Raw genomic sequence first — 19,861 nt, forward strand, 5'->3', positions numbered from 1 at the left:
TAAGCTTTACTAGATAGCCCTTAAGCTTTACTAGATACCTTAAGCTTTCTAGATACCCTTAAGCTTTCCTAGATAGCCCTTAAGCTTTACTAGATAGCCCTTAAGCTTTACTAGATAGCCCTTAAGCTTTACTAGATAGCCCTTAAGCTTTAGTAGATTGCCCTTAAGCTTTACTAGATAGCCCTTAAGCTTTACTAGATAGCCCTTAAGCTTTCCTAGACAGCCCTTAAGCTTTACTAGATAGCCCTTAAGCTTTACTAGATAGCCCTTAAGCTTTCCTAGATAGCCCTTAAGCTTTACTAGATAGCCATTAAGCTTCACTAGATAGCCCTTAAGTTTTACTAGATAGCCCTTAAACTTTACTAGGTAGCCCTTAAGCTTTACTAGATAGATAGCCCTTAAGCTTTCGTAGATAGCCCTTAACCTTTACTAGATAGCCCTTAAGCTTTACTGGGTAGCCCTTAAGCTTATATCGGTAGCCTGTAAGCATTTCTAAGTAGCTCCAAAAACTTTAATAAGTAGCCAGTAAACTTCACTAGTTAACCTATAAGCTTCACTAGTTAGCCCAGGCGTTTTTCTAGTTAGCTTAATAAGCTTTTAATAGGACTGTAGATCATTCACAAGCAGTGCTCTCGTTTTTTCACACCACACATGAATACGTGGATCATCTGTGTAATGGCTCAATCATGAGAGACTAATTCCATTAGCCTCCGTTGTAGGTGAGTGTGAGGGGCACATATCCAGTTGTCACGAAGAGCCCCCACCACTTCTTCTTTTTTTTGGGGGGGGAGGGAGCCCCCAAAACTTCTGTATTCCCCCAACATCGCGACATGTTTTTTTTTTAATGAGTCGATTCCCAATTTTGAGTTGCGCGCCGCCGTAACCTGGCCAGGCGGGCGGCCAATCATGGGTCGAGCTGCCCGCGCCTTGCACAGTCCCTCTCGCAGTAATGGCTGACAGTGTTGACGCCGCGTTACGGCAAGTCTGAGAAATTATTTTTACATTGAAGCCTGTTAAAGGATCCGTTATTTTCACAGACACTATCCATTGTCAAGGTAAGAGGGAGTCCCCTGGACTACTTGAGGCGACGGGTGATGCGTGTAACAGGTGTTTCAGACGAGCTGCTAGCCTCGTACAGTGTTCTCTGGTTCGCCATGATCGAAGGGCTGAGAGAGGCTGGCGATCCAGGTTGAAAATGCCACGCCATCACTTAATTTCCTATTACACTCCATCTAAGTCACGATTCTTACTTAGGAATAGATAGAAGTTGTTAGTATTTCATGTTTTAAGTCGTTAAACGTGATGTGTGGGTGTGGAATGAGGTGATTTGGGGAGAGATGAAGGGTGTAGTGGGGGAAGACGTGGCAACGTTGTAAACGCCAAGATGGAGTCTGGGCGAGGCTAGACTCCATCCGAATTTGCTAGCCAAATTCATTCATGGGCCAGACGTTCGGTGGGGAAGACGTAGTTGTTTGAGTTGGGGTGGGGGTCGTCTTTTGCCCTGGTCATGCAATGCCGGCAGACCTTTTTATTATTAAGTCCCGAGGGCATGGGCCGATAATGTGGGCATTGGTGTGAATTTCAGGCCAGGGTGTGGGATCACGACTTTGTGGTGTCTGATGTAGTTAATATGACTTACGGGTCAATTCTACGACTCTGGATTCTCACTTGGATTGCTCTTTTATTTCTTTTAAGGTTTGGCGGGATGGTAGAAGTCTTTTTGAGAAGACTAAGGGCGGTAATACACTCTGTGCTCAACGTTTTGCTCAAAGGTTCAGCTGAATATGTTAATCAGTCGACATGTCGTAAGCTTTTAAGTCTGGGTGGGTGGGTAGAATTTATTTTCATTTTTCCCCCCCGAGAAACCTGTAGATTTTTAATGATAATGGACGCTGGGTCATCTTTATATCGAGATGAATTTGTATATGTATATAAATTTCAAAGCCTGATTCAGGTACTGAATATCTCTAAGAAAAAGTCTGCTGGGGAAAGTATAGCAGGAACTGGCCACTCGATACATACTTATACTTACTTACATACTTATACTTCAAGTGAAATATGGACGCCCACTACTTATTTATACTTTAAGTGAAATATGGACGCCCACTTAAGTGCATTAAACTTAACCCAATAACAAATAGTAGACACGGGAAAAATCCTAATCCATAAAACACGAATAATTCATCTATCTATCGGTAAATAATTCATCTATCTATCGGTAAATAATTCATCTATCTATCGGTAAATAATTCATCTATCTATCGGTAAATAATTCATCTATCTATCGGTAAATAATTCATCTATCTATCGGTAAATAATTCATCTATCTCTGTAATGTTAACTTCAAAGGACAAATTATAATCATATTCACCTACAATGGAACAAATTCAAATCACGTTCAAGTGCAGAGCTGAACTATACACACAGCTATACACACAAACATATAAATAAATACAGAGACCGATAGATAGATACACAGATAGATGGCTATAGAAGGCAGGTACTGTCCCCGTTTGTAAAAAGTCTTATGTAAAAAGTTGAGAGTAGATTTAACATAATGGTTAAGTGCCATTAAACATAATAGGCAAAAAACTACTTGTAAATGGCGTATTTATTTTGATCCCATACCAATAACATTTTCATTGAAATTTACAATTAGGTATAATTTCTCGGCACCTTTTACTCGTAAATATCGGGATGTTGTAAATGTTTTACAGCAATTAGGAAGAAAATCACACTATATATATTATTTGTGTACAGCACATGACACGTGGTTTATATTGCCCGAAACTGAGTTCATTTAATATATATATATATATATATATATATATATATATATATATATATATATATATATATATATATATATATAAACCGAGGTATTCTTTGACTCAATGGATGATGGGCGTATAAATAAAGTCACATGGAAGTTACTACTACAAAGGAGGCCATGATTGCCCTGCTACTGAATGTGGCGCAGTTGTGAAGCTACAACAGCAGGCCTGTTAAAGAGGTCATGGGCTTTATGTAGAGGAAAAAGAGTTTAAGAATTATAATAATTTATCACAGCAGCGTAAGAATTTTTGCCACCTACATAACGAAATGTAATGACACTTCCCCCTTTTCATTTTTTTTTTTTTTCAATGGCAAAGCACACGTAAAGGATGAAAAACATCATTTTAATATTCGTTAATGTTTCATACTGGTGTACGATAGCCTGATGTGTTCATAACGACTTTAAACACATTTCGGGAGCATAATTCATGATTTAGTTGCTTGATGCAACATTTGCGACAACAGCTCATGCTAATCCGACAACTTATCTACCTATTGAGTTTTGAAAAAACCAAAAATGTGTATTAACGAAATAATCGTGCTGATACTTACAAGTTGCCAAGTTGAAATATGTTTAATGGTTGCTTCTGCTTCATGTAGTAATGGAGAAGACATTTAAGACCGCGCCTGAAAGAGCAATTGAGGTATTTAAGTGTGATGGGTTGTTAAAGGAAGGGGTTACGTGGGCTGGGGGTTACTTGAGATAGGAATGGATGTGGTGAAATAATATGTGGATTGTACACATTAGCAGGGATGACTATTTTGCTTCAGGGATAAAGAGGTTTATTGTTAAATACACCTGGTACAGAGACACGGTGTTATTAAATACACCTGGTACAGAGACACGGTGTTATTAAATACACCTGGTACAGGGACACGGTGTTATTAAATACACCTGGTACAGGGACACGATGTTATTAAATACACCTGGTACAAGGACACGATGTTATTAAATACACCTGGTACAGAGACACGGTGTTATTAAATACACCTGGTACAGGGACACTGTGTTATTAAATACACCTGGTACAGGGACACGGTGTTATTAAATACACCTGGTACAGGGACACGGTGTTATTAAATACACCTGGTACAGGGACACGGTGTTATTAAATACACCTGGTACAAGGACACGTTATTAAATACATCTGGTACAGGGACACGGAAGACAGGCCTGTACGCGATTAGTTTTTGGAGTGTTTTACTCAAATTATGAGTTATGTTAGCCTTTTAATTAAGACCAGATATGTAAATGAACAAAAAAAAATATATATATAAGGATAAGGGTAGAAGACTTGAGGAACGAAAATGTGAAACTTGTGAGGTTGAGGTGATTTGGAAGGACTGATTAAGAGTGCATTATATAATAATATAGGCTGCCATGGAAGAGTGTAATGGGGCATTTAAAGATTGTCGAGAGAGATAAAGGATAGTGGAATGAAAGTTCAGTATAGGTTTTAAAAGGCTCACATACGCAATTAAACCAGTATAAGAATGGACAGTGTGCGGTATATATATATATATATATATATATATATATATATATATATATATATATATATATATATATATATATATATATGGGGATAAGGGAGGAATTACCTCAATTTGTAGTTAAAGAATATAGTGAGGAGGCATTTATCATTACTATTCTATACCACTACTATTCTATGTTATATCACTACAATTCTATGTTATTTATGTGTTATCATGATGTCTCCCTCTTTAACTTTTGTGTTAAATGAAATGCGTAAGCAATGATGTCTTAAATGACTTAAAAGTTAAGCAACTGAGGGAATTGGAACATTCCTCATTTAGAACTATGCATAATTACCAGTGCTTTCGAAAAGGGTATTAATTTCTTTTTTTCCATGGGAAAAAAAATACTTGCGTGTGTGTATTTTACTTAAGATCACAGATTTAAAAAAAAAAGTCAAAAAATTCAATGCGGTACCTTCTCGGTTTGCGGGGTTTTTTTTAGCTGTTTTAAATGCGGTACTTTCTCGGTTTGCGTTTTTTTTTAGCTGTTATTCATAATAACGTCTACTGCTATACCCTCATCAAAGCCAGACATCATTACATACACCATAAGCTATAACATATAAGACTTGTTATACAATGAGCTTTTTAAAATCCTTGTTATTTCACCGTACTTATGGCCTAGTGTGACTGGTGGGTTATGGATAATTTCTTTATATATATAAGCGTGCCTTATAATCAGTCATTTCTTTCTTTGATTTGAGGGTGTTTGAGGTATTGTATATCAACAACATGGCTCAGAAGCTGCTTGAGCACAATGTATTACCAAATTGTCTTGTCCATCCTAAAAAAAATCTGCGCCGATCCAAATGGCGCAAACTATTTAAGATTTTCTTCTTTTTCATTTTCTTCTTCTTTTTCATTTTTCATAAGAATAATTGAAGGTGAAGTTAAGAGCAGGGCAGGACAGCTGGCAGATGAGCAGAAGATTTGATGATGGTAAAAAAAAAATATATATATATATATATATATATTTACTTTCGACTGGATATGGTTGGATGGAAGTGAGATTTTTTTTGGGGGGGCCATAGGTTCCTTGGGGGGGGGGGGTAGGGGGGGGGAATTCTCTAAGTAATAATTCTTCCGTACAATTATTGTCAAGAGTCTTGGAAAGAGGGGCAAGTATGAAGTCTGTTGGGATGAGAGAGCTATGGGAAGTGAGTCAGTTGTTGTTCGCTGATGATACAGCGCTGGTGGCGGATTCATGTGAGAAACTGCAGAAGCTGGTGACGGAGTTTGGTAAAGTGTGTGGAAGAAGAAAGTTAAGAGTAAATGTGAATAAGAGCAAGGTTATTAGGTACAGTAGGGTTGAGGGTCAAGTCAATTGGGAGGTGAGTTTGAATGGTGAAAAACTGGAGGAAGTGAAGTGTTTTAGATATCTGGGAGTGGATCTGTCAGCGGATGGAACCATGGAAGCGGAAGTGGATCATAGGGTGGGGGAGGGGCGAAAATTTTGGAGCCTTGAAAAATGTGTGGAAGTCGAGAACATTATCCCGGAAAGCAAAAATGGGTATGTTTGAAGGAATAGTAGTTCCAACAATGTTGTATGGTTGCGAGGCGTGGGCTATGGATAGAGTTGTGCGCAGGAGGATGGATGTGCTGGAAATGAGATGTTTGAGGACAATGTGTGGTGTGAGGTGGTTTGATCGAGTAAGTAACGTAAGGGTAAGAGAGATGTGTGGAAATAAAAAGAGCGTGGTTGAGAGAGCAGAAGAGGGTGTTTTAAAATGGTTTGGGCACATGGAGAGAATGAGTGAGGAAAGGTTGACCAAGAGGATATATGTGTCGGAGGTGGAGGGAACGAGGAGAAGAGGGAGACCAAATTGGAGGTGGAAAGATGGAGTGAAAAAGATTTTGTGTGATCGGGGCCTGAACATGCAGGAGGGTGAAAGGAGGGCAAGGAATAGAGTGAATTGGAGCGATGTGGTATACAGGGGTTGACGTGCTGTCAGTGGATTGAATCAAGGCATGTGAAGCGTCCGGGGTAAACCATGGAAAGCTGTGTAGGTATGTATATTTGTGTGTGTGGACGTGTGTATGTACATGTGTTTGGGGGGTTGGGGAATTTCATTCGTCTGTTTCCTTGCGCTACCTCGCAAACGCGGGAGACAGCGACAAAGTATAAAAAAAAAAAAAAAAAAAAAAAAAATTATTGTCACAAAAAATTATATATATATATATCTGCTTTCTTGATGACATCACATGGTATCAGCAGTGAAAAATTTATATATAAAAAGGACAGGCTTACCTATCGTTTTCTGTAAATGTTGTCTCAGTCATTAAAAGGACTTACAAAGACATAGATATTATATATATATATATATATATATATATATATATATATATATATATATATATATATATATATATATATATATATATTATCCCTGGGGATAAGGGAGAAAGAATACTTCCCACGTATTCCCTGCGTGTCGTAAAAGGCGACTAAAAGGGGAGGGAGCTGAGGGGGGCTGGAAATCCTCCACCCCAGTTTTTACTTTTCCAAAAGCAGGAACAGAGAAGGGGGCCAAGTGAGGATTTTCCCTCAAAGGCTCAGTCCTCTGTTCTTAACGCTATCTCGCTAACGCGGGAAATTGCTTGAGAAAGAAGAGGGTGTTTTGAAATGGTTTGGCCACATGGAGAGAATGAGCGAGGAAAGATAGACCAAGAGGATATGTGTGTCAGAGGTGGAGGGAACGAGGAGAAGTGGGAGACCAAATTGGAGGGTGTGTGTGTGTGTGTGTGTGGAAATACACTAAGAACGGCTTAATAAACTTAATAAAATAACACTAATTTAGGCAACTAATGCATTAGGCTGAAAATACAAACAGTTAAGGTATTACAGAGCTGGGAGGTCATGATAGTAGCTTTGTAGCTAATCATAAAAGAAAATAACATCAAAGTGAGGTAATTCTATAACCATGTTCAAAGTGACACATATACGAGAAGTGTTACAATGTAAATCCAATGGTATAAACATCATGCACTAAGTATGGGTGTGTGTGTGTGTGTGTGTGTGCATTACACAAGGCAAGTTGAGAATGGATGCGAGTAAATGAGGCCTCTTTTCGTCCGTTCCTGGCGCTACATCGTTATCGATGGAAACGGCGAATAAAAATTATATATATATATATATATATATATATATATATATATATATATATATATATATATATATATGATCGCCGTTTCCCGCATCAGCGAGGTAGCGCCAGGAAACAGAACGACCCATCCACTCATATATATGCATAAACGCACATACTCATATACATACATATCAACATATATATTTACATACACAGACATACACATGTACATACATATTCATACTTTCTTGTCTTTATCCATTCCCGGCGCCACCCCACCCCACAGCATCACCATCCCTTTCCAACATTTCATTGACCATAATAGTCAGGGTGGTAGATACACCACTGATGCTAGGTCTATTCATGTTTATTGCATTCGAAAACTGAAGCGTCATTTATGGCACCTCTCTAATGAAAGGTTGATTTAGGTTTGTTATTTGATTAGTGAGGAAAGGGCAAAGGGATCAGTGAGGAGTCCAATTTCAAAGAGGAGATAGAAGCACACGTCTGATTTATTGTGCCACAGCTACTTTTCTCTTGGCGTTGATATTTTTAATTTTGATTTCAGATGAGTGGCGATAGTGGACGTAGGGTGTGCAAAGTGCGTGGAGGTGGATTGGTTACTGGTCAGCCTACTACAGTGACAAGCCTGGCACACACCTCTACAGAATCTAACCTTCTTCGAGTTCCTCCAGTTGTTGTCCAGTCTCAGACTGGAGTTACTCTCATGCAATCAACTGTACTGCATACCAAGTCACTCATGCATGCAGACGCGCAGCCTGAGGCACACTCACAAGTCCACACACAATCACAGACACATATACAATCACAAACACAAGTTCAGCCTCAGCCTTTATTGCAGACACAATCACAAGTGCTTCCACTAACTCAAGGGGATAACCAGACAGCTATCCAGTCTCAAACACAGACACATTCTTTATCACAGTTGACGCCTCGAACACTCACACAGTCGTTACAGACACAGACACATTCTTTAGCACAGATGACACCTCGAACTCTCACACAGTCATTACAGACACAGACACATTCTTTAGCACAGCTAACACCTCGAACACTCACACAGTCATTAGTGTACTCTAATCCCCATGTACTAACACAGTCACAAGTAAACACACAGTCCCAGATGCACACACAGTCACAAGTTCACACACAATCACAAATAAATACACAGTCTCACATGCACTTACAGCCTCAGTTACACACGCAGTCACAGATACAAGTACAATCTCTTACCCCTGCTCAGCCCCATATCCAGGTACAGTCACAGCTAACGCAAATGCCTTTACAAACTCAGTTACCAACCCTAACACATGCCTCGGTTATAAGCACCATGGCAGACTTGGTGGATGCAGCTCAGGTGAGAAATGGAAGTGCTTATATCTTACTTTTTTTTTCATTGGCAAAAGTAGTTGTCATGAAATTTTCTGAGTTTCTTATATGTATTTTCATACAGTATACACTTCTGAAGATGTAATTACTTATTTGTACTGTACAGGGAGGGATTTACACTTGTGGGGAGCTATCTCTTGAACATTCTTTACTATTGTACAGCTTTTTAAACTTATGTATGTTGTCCTCATTTACAGTATCCTCATTCAGTTTATTCCATTCATTCACCATTCTTATACTATAAAAGTACTTCATTACAACTTTTAAGACAAAGTTCATGCTTAATATCATGTTATGTCCTCTGGTTATTTATCCCTATATCTTTTTACACTCTCCTGTCCTTTAATCCTTATTGTGCTACTACCCAGTTCTCTTATACTTTCATATCCTGTCATTTCTCTGAACAACTTTCTCCTATCATATCATATTTCATTCTTTGTCGCAAGCATTTCCCAAGATTTATTGAATGTATGTCATTGCTCTTCATGTTTCTCATATTTCCTCCTTGCAGTTTTATTCACATTTCTAGCCCTAAGCCATCTTAGATAAAAAGCTAACCCCCATATAGATACCATATTATCTAATAAGCATCCACGTAATCCTTTAAAGAGCCTTGCATCATGCAAACTACTTATCATTTTCTTTCTTATTGGAAACATTTCAGTCAATCTCTTGTCCATTACATTTTCTGTGTACTCACACCACATGTATTCTTTAGCAGTCTTTTCTTGAAAATATATCTTCATCCTTGATACTGGTTGATACACACATTCATGTATCCTTTCACTTTCCTCATTTTTACTTGGGATCCTAAATCTGCTTATAATTTCTACTGTATTTCCATTCATCCATTCATGTAACATATTACATAAGCTTCACTGTGGCTCCACTTCCTTGATTGATTTCTCAAATTCTCTCCAGAAAGTATCCTTTACATCAGCTTTTTTGTATCATTACATGACAAATATGGTGCTACTTCAGTCAATTTAAATCTATCACTTGAATTTCATAACTTGTAACGTAAACTCAAGTCTTTGAGGCATGCTTAATTTCATCCATTTGAACTGATTTTTTTATGAAGATAACCCACCCCTGATGATATTTTATTTGAACTTTAGACTGATATTATGGTAAACTACTGAGTGACAGGAGCATTGTGCTACTGCTGTAAAGTAAAATGATTTTCACTTTGCTTCTTTGGATTTTCTCTGTAATGAATATTAAGGTATGAAAATGTGTAAAAGTACATGTAACTCTGGGTTCACTTACTGATATATCTATTCCATGAAGCACATATCTAGCACTGTTTGTAATACTTCGTAACTCAATTTGCAGATTGAAAACTCCTCACCGCAACATACCGCAAAAACCATTGGTGGGTTGGAGGTGATGCAGGTCCCTGTTACAAGACAACATAGTTCACCGTCAGTTTCTTTACAAGACCTGCATTCTTCATCTGTCAGTATAAATGATGAACTTCCTAACAACTCTCAGGCACAACTTATGCATACTCTTACAACTTTCCCTCAGCCGGAACATCTAAACACAACAGCTGGTTTGCAACAAGGGAATGTAGCTCTTTCACAAACACTGCCACAGCCTCTCACTCAGACCCAGATCCTTGATGCCTTTACTGTAGAGAGAGTTCTGATGTCCTCAAGAAATAGTCTTGGACAAGCTTCCATTCCACCAGTATCATCAGTTGAAATAGATGGAATATCTGTGATGCGTGTGCAAGAAGGTTTTAATACTCGCCCAAATAATTCACCACCTTTGGTAACCTCTGCGAAAGAATCATCAAATCACAGTTCTCCTGCAGTTACGCAGTTGGCTTGCTCACAAAGGAGTACACCATTATTAGATAATTCACATCTTGAAGCTTCTCAGCTTGGTAGCTTGCATTCTGCACCCCAGGATAATGCTGTGAATTCACTTTCCAAAAAGCCTGCTACAACTACAACTACTTCCACATTGATAGCTTCAAACCGTATGTTGAACAAACTATTAGACACTGCCAAGCCTCACATTCCGTCCCAAGTAACTAAGGCAGCGGAGATTGCTCATCTTGTTCCAAATCCAAGTGTACGGTTGTCCAGCACATCACGTTTAGGGGATATGGATGATGTAGCAGAGATGGTTTTTACCACATCCAGCAGAGGCTCAAGTCCTCTCACAACATTGACACGTAGTTCTGGAGCAAGCATGTGCACAGTGACTGGTGCTCTACGTGGCTCTAGCGGACATGGTGATTCTGTTGGAAAAGCACCTGCCCCATTACAGTTAGATGGAATTTTTGGCTTACCCTCACATTTTCCATTAAACAATACTACGCTGGTTCTTCCTGGCTCAATATCACATAGTCAGATAATTCCACAGAGGCAGTTTGATACAATACAACAAGTTCTCCTTGGTTCGCAGAATATGACAAATACAGTAGAACAACAGATGGAAGGCTTAAACACAGAGTCACTTAGAATTTTGCCTACCTCTTTAAATGCTAATCAGCAGGCTCCAGTAACGACCTGTAGTATTTCAGGCAATAATAACCTTCTTGATGTTTCTTCAGTAGATAAAAACAGTAGAAAAACAGGACCCTCCACAACCAGTCAAGTTGTCAGTAATACCAAAATGTTTAATGTTTTAGGTTTGCCTGAGGGACTGAATAAAAGTGGAGTACTTTTAGATTCCCCAACCCGATCTCACAGTAATCCTTGCACAAAGGCAAGTTTAATTACCTCTACAGATCCCATGTTTCCTTCAGTTGTAGTTACTTCTGGTTGTTGTTCTCCCATTGCTCTTGGCACAGTATCATCCAGACTTGGGTCTTCACCTCAGGAGGGATCATGCAGAGTAAGATGCTCTAACAATGATGCAAGAGTTTCACATCAGACTTTAGTTGACCTTTTAAGTCGTGGCCCAAGTTCAGAGACAGTGGCAGGTGGCGGTGGGTCTGGCATACCACTCATAGGCCTGTCAGAAAGTCGCCTACCCCACACTGGTGATGTGCTCCTTTCAGAACTCCATCGTAGTGATGAGAGTGATTTAAGTCTTAGTGCTTCCCTTACAGGCACATCTGGAGAAGAGCTTCACAGTAATCCGAGTGGTTTGGTAACAGAAGCCTCTTTAGTCACAGGCATTGGAGGAGATACTGCACCACTTCATGGACTACCATCACCTCCATTACCTAGTTTTAGTTTACCAATTATTACTGCAGATTTATTGGGTGGAGGGGTTTCTGGGAGTAAAACATGTCCATCTGGGCAAGGGCCACTCCCTGCACTTCTTTCTAATCTAGCTACAACAGCTGACCTAGATCAGTTTTTAGAGAACTCTAACATGTGTATAGATATGAGTAGTCTTTCAGAATCAGAGGTTTCTCTAAGTACTGGACCAGGAGCATTTGCGTATTCTCCTGAGAAGCCTTGTAATTCTAAGAAATCAGTTTCAGGAACATCATCAGAGCTAACCTTTACAAATGCTCTAAAAGCTGCAACTACCAAATCTGATAGTGAGCAAGTCAGATTACGCTCAGAGTCAGAGTCCCCAAGTATGATCTTGCATCAAGATCAGGCACTTGTAACTGAAACAGCAAAAGCCTTACATGTTGATGTTTCAAGAATGAATTCTGTATCATGTACCTCACAGACCTCCCCAGTTCTTTTAACTACTACTTCAGATGTTGCTCAAGAGATGCCCATAGCTAGTTCTAAGAAAACCAATGCCCAAGTACAAACCAAGCCATCACAAGGCCACACTGATAAGAGAAAAGAAATGTTTAGAAAAAATGAACTGTTAGTACAGCAAGTAGCATGCTTCAAGTGCCGACTCTGTTCATACTTAAGTCAGGACAAGAGTGAAATGGTGAATCACATGAAGGAACAGCACAGCCAATATCTTTCTGACACAGATGAATCTGAGGAGGAAGTAGAAAAACTTTCTTCAAAGAGGGTTAAGGTATTGGTTCCAAGGGCTGATAAAAATCACTCTGAGGAGTCTGTTGCTATCAAGGAACCTACTTGGTGTGTGAAAACAAAAGGTCAGAAACGTAAAGTAAATCCTGAATACAAGATGGAGATATATAACTCTGAGCCCGGTAAATTAAAAAACAGAGTAGTCACAGTAGAAGAAGAGCAACTTTCTGGTAGAATTGGTATATTTATCAAAACTGAACCAAAGGATGTAGGGGAGTTTGAAGGAGGATTACTTGAAAAAGAAGAAGAGGAAGATTTAGGCTTAACCATTGAACTCGGTGAGACTACTGAGCCAGGGAGTGATCGTGATTTTGATGACGAGGATACAAATGATAGTAGCACAACAAATGACAGTGGTAGCATAAGGCCAAGCAACAAAAAACCAGGTCGACCATTATATTCAAAGACTACTGGAATTACAAAATTTAAGAAAAAGAATCCTAAGGTTACACAACCAGATGAAGTACTTGGTATCAGATGTGATGTGAATGGATGTGGCCTAAGGATGAAAAGTGAAAATAATATTGCTTATCACAGAAAATGTCATGTAAACAATAAGTTAAAGTGCCAAGAGTGCTCTTGTACTAAATTTCAAAGTTGGAGTGATCTAGCACTTCACCTCTGGAAACAACATCTCATTGACATGGAGCTACATAAATGTGACAAGTGCGACTACAAATCATATAGGTCTGTAATTTTTTTCTTGTTTTTACTTCCTAATGATTTCTAATAATTACTATACTTCATAATGTTTACTTACAGTATACATAGCAATATGTACACTTTCTGCTATGTCCTTTGTGTATGCTGTGGACAAAGTTGGCCGACACTGATTCTCAAAACATTTGCATCTGTACTTCACACACTCCACATTCTTGGAACCCTTATTGCTCATTCAATCCTTACATCAGTTATTGCTTTATACATGTCATTCAGATTCACTTCTTTATGATCTCATGCACTTCCTATTTTCCAAACATATATATGACATTGAGCACCACAATCTGTACTAGACACTTCAGAGAAGAGTGCTGTGACCATTGTCAGATATGATCACTACTGGTAAAAGACCTCTAATGTGAATTCCTTGAGATGAAGTAGTTTTTGGATTTCAGATTTTTGAGAACTATAAATACCAGTCTTTCCAGTTGAGTTTACAGATATCTGTCTCTCAAGGGGGTGGCCATGGCAACATTCTCTCCATAACTGATGAATTCTAGTACCATTTCTTAGCCTTTAGTGCCTCTCCCTCAACAGGCCACTGACAGAGGGCAACTCTAGCACAGTGTTTGCAGAGGCTCCTAGTTTATGGTTCAACTGACTACCACAACCTAATTCTCCTACCTACTACTTCTAACTAGTGTTTCTATCCAATACTCCTGCCTCAATGTTCTCACCTACTACTTCTATCGACTGCTCTTACCATTTCACCAAAAGGCAGGGCTACCGCATAGTTCTCACTGCAGGAAAATTTAGAGTTACATAGAATGAGCTGTGTGATTTAAAAGTTGTCAAGCATTATGTATGACAAGGAGAGATTGTATCTGCGTGGACAGAATGCCAGTAGTCTGCGTATGGATGAGACAGAAAGAAAAGAAAGCCACCTGGGTCAGAGAAGTGCAACTTGACAACCTTTGAAGTGCTGGCTTACTAAGCAGCCGTCACTAACCCTCCCAGTACCTAAGCATGTAATACGTAAATGTTGATTGTAATGTAGAATAAGGTAGGGATAGAGGATTAAGTGTTGGTTTGATGCTTGTTAGACATGGGCAGGACAATGCCAGAACACACAAACAATAGATATAACTGAGAAAAACATAGAGCATTATCAGCAGGAATTCAAAATGTGGAAACTCATGCACTAAGGTGTGGAGTTTCTGATTTTGGATGTTTTCAGTGTACTGATGCTTGGACTGGAGATAATGTTCCTGTATTAATGGGTAAACTTAAGTAAACTGTCCTCAGATGACAAAACTCAGAATTTAACCTGTGACAACTTAAATGTTTTAAGCCTAGTCAGTGATATCACCAAGGCTATTTAATTTGTTTTTGGCTAGGGTGATGAGGGAAGTAAATGCATTGGTCTTGAAGAGAAGGAAGGGTATGCAGTCTGTAAAGGGGTTAGGGGGTTTTGGAAAGTGAGTAATTTTTTGTTTGCTGATGGCATGGCACTGGTGGCAGATCTATGTCAGAAATTGGTAGCAGATTTAAGTCAGAAACTGCAGAAGTTGGTGTCTGAGTCTGGGAGAGTGCCGTGAAAAGTAAAATGTTATTATGGTTAGCATTGCAAAAAGGCAGGTATGATGGGGGAGTAAGTTTGAACTGAGAAGACTTGGAGGAAGTTAAATGTTTTAGATACCTTGGATGTGGATTGGTGGTGAATGGAGCCATGGAAATGGAGGCGAGTCCCAAGGGGAGTGAAGGGGCAAAGGTTCTGAGAACAATGAAGAATATGTGAATTAACAGGTCACTATCTATGAGGGCAAAGGTGGGTATGTTGTATGGATGTAAGACATGAGGATATATGAGAATGTACAAAAGAGGGTGAATATGCTGGAAATGAAATATCTGAGGACAGTATAATGGTGTTAGGAGGATTAATAAAGTAAATAATGATAGGTATAGCAGGTGTGGTAGTAAAAAGAGCATAGTTCGGAGAGCTGAAATGGTTTGAACATACGGATAGAATGAGTGAGGAAAGGTTGGCAAAGAGGATATATGTGGCAGAAATGTAGGGAAGACCAAACTGGAGATAAAAAAAAGAGTGAATATGATTTTGAGTGATCAGGGCCTGAACATGCGGGAGGGATAAAGGGGTGCATGGAATAGAGCAAAGTAGACTGATGTGTCAGTGGAGTGAGCCAGAGCATGTGAAGCAGCCAGAGTAAACCACAAAAAGGTCTATGGTGCCTGGTTGTGGTTAGGTGGCTGTAGGTTCATTGCATTACCCATGACAGCCATAGAATGGATGCAAAAGAATGAGGCCATTTCTTGTCTGGTCCTGGTGCTACCTCACTGATGTGGGACATGGCTAACAAGTATCTACAAAAGTAACTATGCAAGGCATTATCACCGAAAAACCGTAAAATTCATATATTTCATTATTAATTGAAGAGAATATTAAGAGTATGAAATGTCCCTTTGTGAACCATCAGCCCATTGTGGTTGCCTGTATTGATTACATATTAGCCCCTCTCACTCTAGAAAGTGTTTTGTGCCATGTTGGTACAGGAAGTCTAGAACACATTCTAGAAATTTATGTCTATTTCATCTCCCATGTGTGGATCAAAGTTTTTCCATTTGATTTTCCTACTGTTGCTGTTTAGATTACTCATGATTAGAACTTCCCCATTTCTGAGCAGGACCCATACATTGTGATGATGGTGCCTTCACTATCATCAATGAATATTAGATTCAGTTATCAGATGTTTCTTTGGGACTGTATACTGTCAGAACAATTAAGCAGGCTTTCCTTACTGTAACTTTCAGTATCATATAGTGTGAAGGAACCATCACCTGCAAATAGTATCTGAACTTTAAACTGTCACTTACTTGTTGGGTCACATGACTTCCTTCTCCTCTGCTTTCTTTCCTCTTTTTCCATTTTGAATCCTGTGGGAAACACAAGCCATTAATCTATCTTATGATTCCAGTAAATAATAGGACTGATTTTCCTTTCTTGACATCTAAATTCTACTTCAGTGCCATTTACTATTAGCCCATCTGTATTTGTATGTACGAATTACAAAGTTTTTCTCTTTTTGTCAGATATTTCTGGTCTCATAGTAGTGATGTGGGTGTCATCTCCTGTTTTTCTGTTTCCCCAGTGTATTATTCATTTACATTTCTATCTTTTACTTTGTCTTTGGGTCTGTGTGTCTGTTGTTGCAAGAGTTGTAGTTGCACATTTGTTGAAGGGTTACTGAATTGAAAGTTACCTTAATGCATAAGTATGTGAGTATGAGAGTGGATTGTGTAAAAGGATGGGCACATGATCATAGGAAAATTGTCTTCACAGGATATAGATACACATGTGCACATGATCACAAACAGTCTTCACAGTGTATTGATGTTTACGTATTGAGTGAAATATATATTTCTCTCTTCAGTTTGTCCCATGAGCATGAGAGACATTCTGTAGGATATCATTAGGAAAATCGAGGGTAGAACCTTCCATCCCTTAGAATTTCTCGTGAGGGAAGCACTGGCTTTCCTCACCTTTCACTGATTGGTCAACCATAGTTGCAGCAGCTTGCTCATTTCACGCCTGCTCTTGGCCAATCAGAGACAGCCACAGAGTTGACATCATCGTTCCACTCAGTTTCAGCCACCAGCAGCTCAAAATTCTATAGGGTCCCTTGCTGTCAAGATGCTTGCATTTTTGCATCCTATGGATTTGTATCCTTTTCTTTTACCATTTTGCTAATTAAGAGAAGTGTGTACCAAACATGTGATGTATTCATTATTATATGATACTTGGGACACTGTCAATGTTGGAGGTTTGCGTCCTGGTCAACATCTGTCAACTATGAATTCAAGCCAGTTACATTAACCTCAACACTGGACAACTAGAGTATATCTGCCCTCATTGCCAAATTCCCATTACCAGAAAGTACTCCTGTGTCAGATTAAGGAAGTTTCTGGGTAAGGTCACTATGACAGGGCAGTGCAATGAAAGGATGAGGCTGCAAGCCAAAAAGGTTACCTTTTGGTAAACAGATTCTTATCTGCTGAAGGTAGAGAAAAAAAAATAAACTTGGAGACCTCTGTGTTTTGGACAAACATATTTAATCAACAATGGTGCCACTATTTCCTCGAGAGTAAAGCAGGTTTGGGCCCTTGGATGGAGGTACAAAACTACAAAATCTTCGTAACTGAAAGCATTTCGCTACACTCTCCTTATTCTCTAAGAATGTTTTCATGCTTATGGAACAGACCACATAGGAGAGAAATATAGAGTTTAATAATTGAAAAACCTTTGCTCTTCAAAGCAGTGTCCTGAAGCTGCTATTTCCTTGTTTTGTTACCATGTACTGCCTACTCCTACCCTTTTTTCTTTTAATGCCTTTCGTAATACCTTTTCTCTGTTCCAAGTGTGGCACTTTTGGGTTGGTGCCCGCAGTCTGCAAATTCTGAGCTGCTAGTGGCTGGATCTGATTGGGTTGATGACATCATTTCTCCATTAGTATCTGATTAGCCAAGGATGGGCCCAAAACCAGCTATCACAAACATGGTTCATTGGTTTGAAAAAGATGGGGAAGTTCGGTGCTTCTTCACTAGAAATACTGAGGGGTAAAAGGTCCTAATTGTGATTTCCCAAAAGATATCCTACGGAATGTTTCTCATGCTTGTGGGACATTCTTGGAGAGAAATGGTTTTTTGGCCATCAAAACTTACATTAAGATGAAGTTATATTTAATTCTCAGTACATTCTGGTTATCTCAAGCAAATTGTTTCTGTCATCAGTTACAGCAAGTTGATGAATATTCATCATAAGATCCACAGTGATGAGAGGCCCTCTCTCTGTGACACATGTGGAAAGCGTTTTAAAACTGTCAAACAGCTGCGTAACCACAAGGTAAGTACTGTTCACAGATGTTGAGACTACTGTATTCTTCAGCAAAGTTTCTCATTTTCCATCACCATTCATATAGTTTTCTTGTAAGCCCTGAGGTTACCCTAAGTCCAACAGAGAGGTGCTTACGCAGCAGTCATACTTAGTGCATTTAGAAAACAATGACCATAATGTATTCTGAGGGCAGCTTGAAAATTCTTTTTAAAGACAATGGTATAATCATCAGCCGTATGTACACCTCACACAGCTAGCTATGATGTCATGCCATCAAAGTCAACCCCCACACAGGCAACATTCTTGCCAGTCTCTTTAAAGCTTCAGATGAAATGGTTTGCTGCATTCCAGTTAAAGCTAAGCTTGTCAGTTGATAAATTTTGCCATTTCGTGAGCTAGTCAGTGATTTTTATCATGACAATTTGAGTATCTTGTCTACGATATGATAACTTCTGAAAAACAAGGCAGTTGATATATGGGCAATACTCTCCTGGGGACAATGTCGTCTCTCTTTCCAGTTAATCTTGGGCTAATCAGTCGACCTACCATGTGTATTTTTCTGTGTGAATATTTTGTGATATTTGTGCTCAGAGTAGACTGGGGCCTAGTGAAACAGTAAAGGACAGAACATGGTTTGAAACAAGGCTGCAGTGCATGGCTACAGGCCTTGGTTCAGTTAATGGTGATGTGGTCAGTTGTGGGCCAGGTCCGGAGACTTGTTAAGGATGTTCTGGTGGGTTAAGTAGTTGGGAGAGCTGCTGTCAACACTGATATCAGTGGTAATCTTCAGTGTATTGCCAATGAGCATTTCCATTAATTAGGGCATCACTTACAAGGATAAGGCAGTACAAGGGACCTATTATGTCATGATGATGCCACAGGCGAGGGAATGGAAGGTGGATGTGGCTCCTCAGGAGCAAACAACATGTCACTGATCTCTGTTGGAGTCTGCAAGCCATGAAATGAGATTTTTCTGCAGCCCCTAAGCTGGTGGCTTTCTTAATGATGATTGATGATTGCTTAGGCTGAAAGTATCAGTGAAGTCAGTGAAGGTGAGAGCCACACAAGTCTTGCATCCTTTGAGGTTGCAACAGACAATATCTAGGAAGCTGATGAGACAGTGATTCATAGTAGGGCATCATAATTGCTCGAGAGTAGCATTGATAATGGAGCAGGTATTTTTTCTAGTTCAGAGGAGGACTTTTTGTAGTTTTGTGGGTATGCTGGTGTGTTGTGTCATCTGGTGATGCCACAGGTGAGAGTGGAAGGAAGAGTTGGCTTCAAGCTCATACGCAGAAAGTTTTATTACTTTTTCTTCCATCCAAGGCATTTCAATATTATTGACTGAAATTTCCTTTGGGAAAATCTCTGGTAATTTTAGAAGCCAGAAAGTCCTGGTGGAGTATTACGTAAGTGTTGCTCAAGTCTGATGTCAGTTACTGCACACCTTT

The 19,861-nt window shown here is 39.3% G+C and overlaps 2 protein-coding genes across 3 annotated transcripts in view; one reads left to right on the top strand and one right to left on the bottom strand.

Annotated features, from left to right (window-relative positions):
• The window catches only part of LOC139754740 (cytosolic 10-formyltetrahydrofolate dehydrogenase), a 79,573-nt gene extending 76,111 nt beyond the window's left edge, over positions 1 to 3,462 (bottom strand). Inside the window, exon 1 of the mRNA XM_071672461.1 lies at positions 3,388 to 3,462. Coding sequence (XP_071528562.1) covers positions 3,388 to 3,450 — 63 coding nt within the window. The 5' untranslated portion in view covers positions 3,451 to 3,462. The remainder of the gene's footprint in view (positions 1 to 3,387) is intronic.
• The window catches only part of LOC139754739 (uncharacterized), a 35,446-nt gene continuing 16,505 nt past the window's right edge, over positions 921 to 19,861 (top strand). For both annotated transcript variants that reach the window (XR_011713939.1, XM_071672460.1), the window contains exons 1-4: positions 921 to 1,055; positions 8,029 to 8,838; positions 10,206 to 13,528; positions 18,308 to 18,419. Coding sequence is in view for 1 of the 2 variants with exons in the window: in XM_071672460.1 (XP_071528561.1) it covers positions 8,029 to 8,838; positions 10,206 to 13,528; positions 18,308 to 18,419 (4,245 nt within the window). In the remaining variant the exon portion in view is untranslated. The remainder of the gene's footprint in view (positions 1,056 to 8,028; positions 8,839 to 10,205; positions 13,529 to 18,307; positions 18,420 to 19,861) is intronic.

The sequence above is a fragment of the Panulirus ornatus genome, chromosome 17 (assembly GCF_036320965.1).
Source record: "Panulirus ornatus isolate Po-2019 chromosome 17, ASM3632096v1, whole genome shotgun sequence".
In the NCBI taxonomy this organism is placed as follows: domain Eukaryota; kingdom Metazoa; phylum Arthropoda; class Malacostraca; order Decapoda; family Palinuridae; genus Panulirus; species Panulirus ornatus.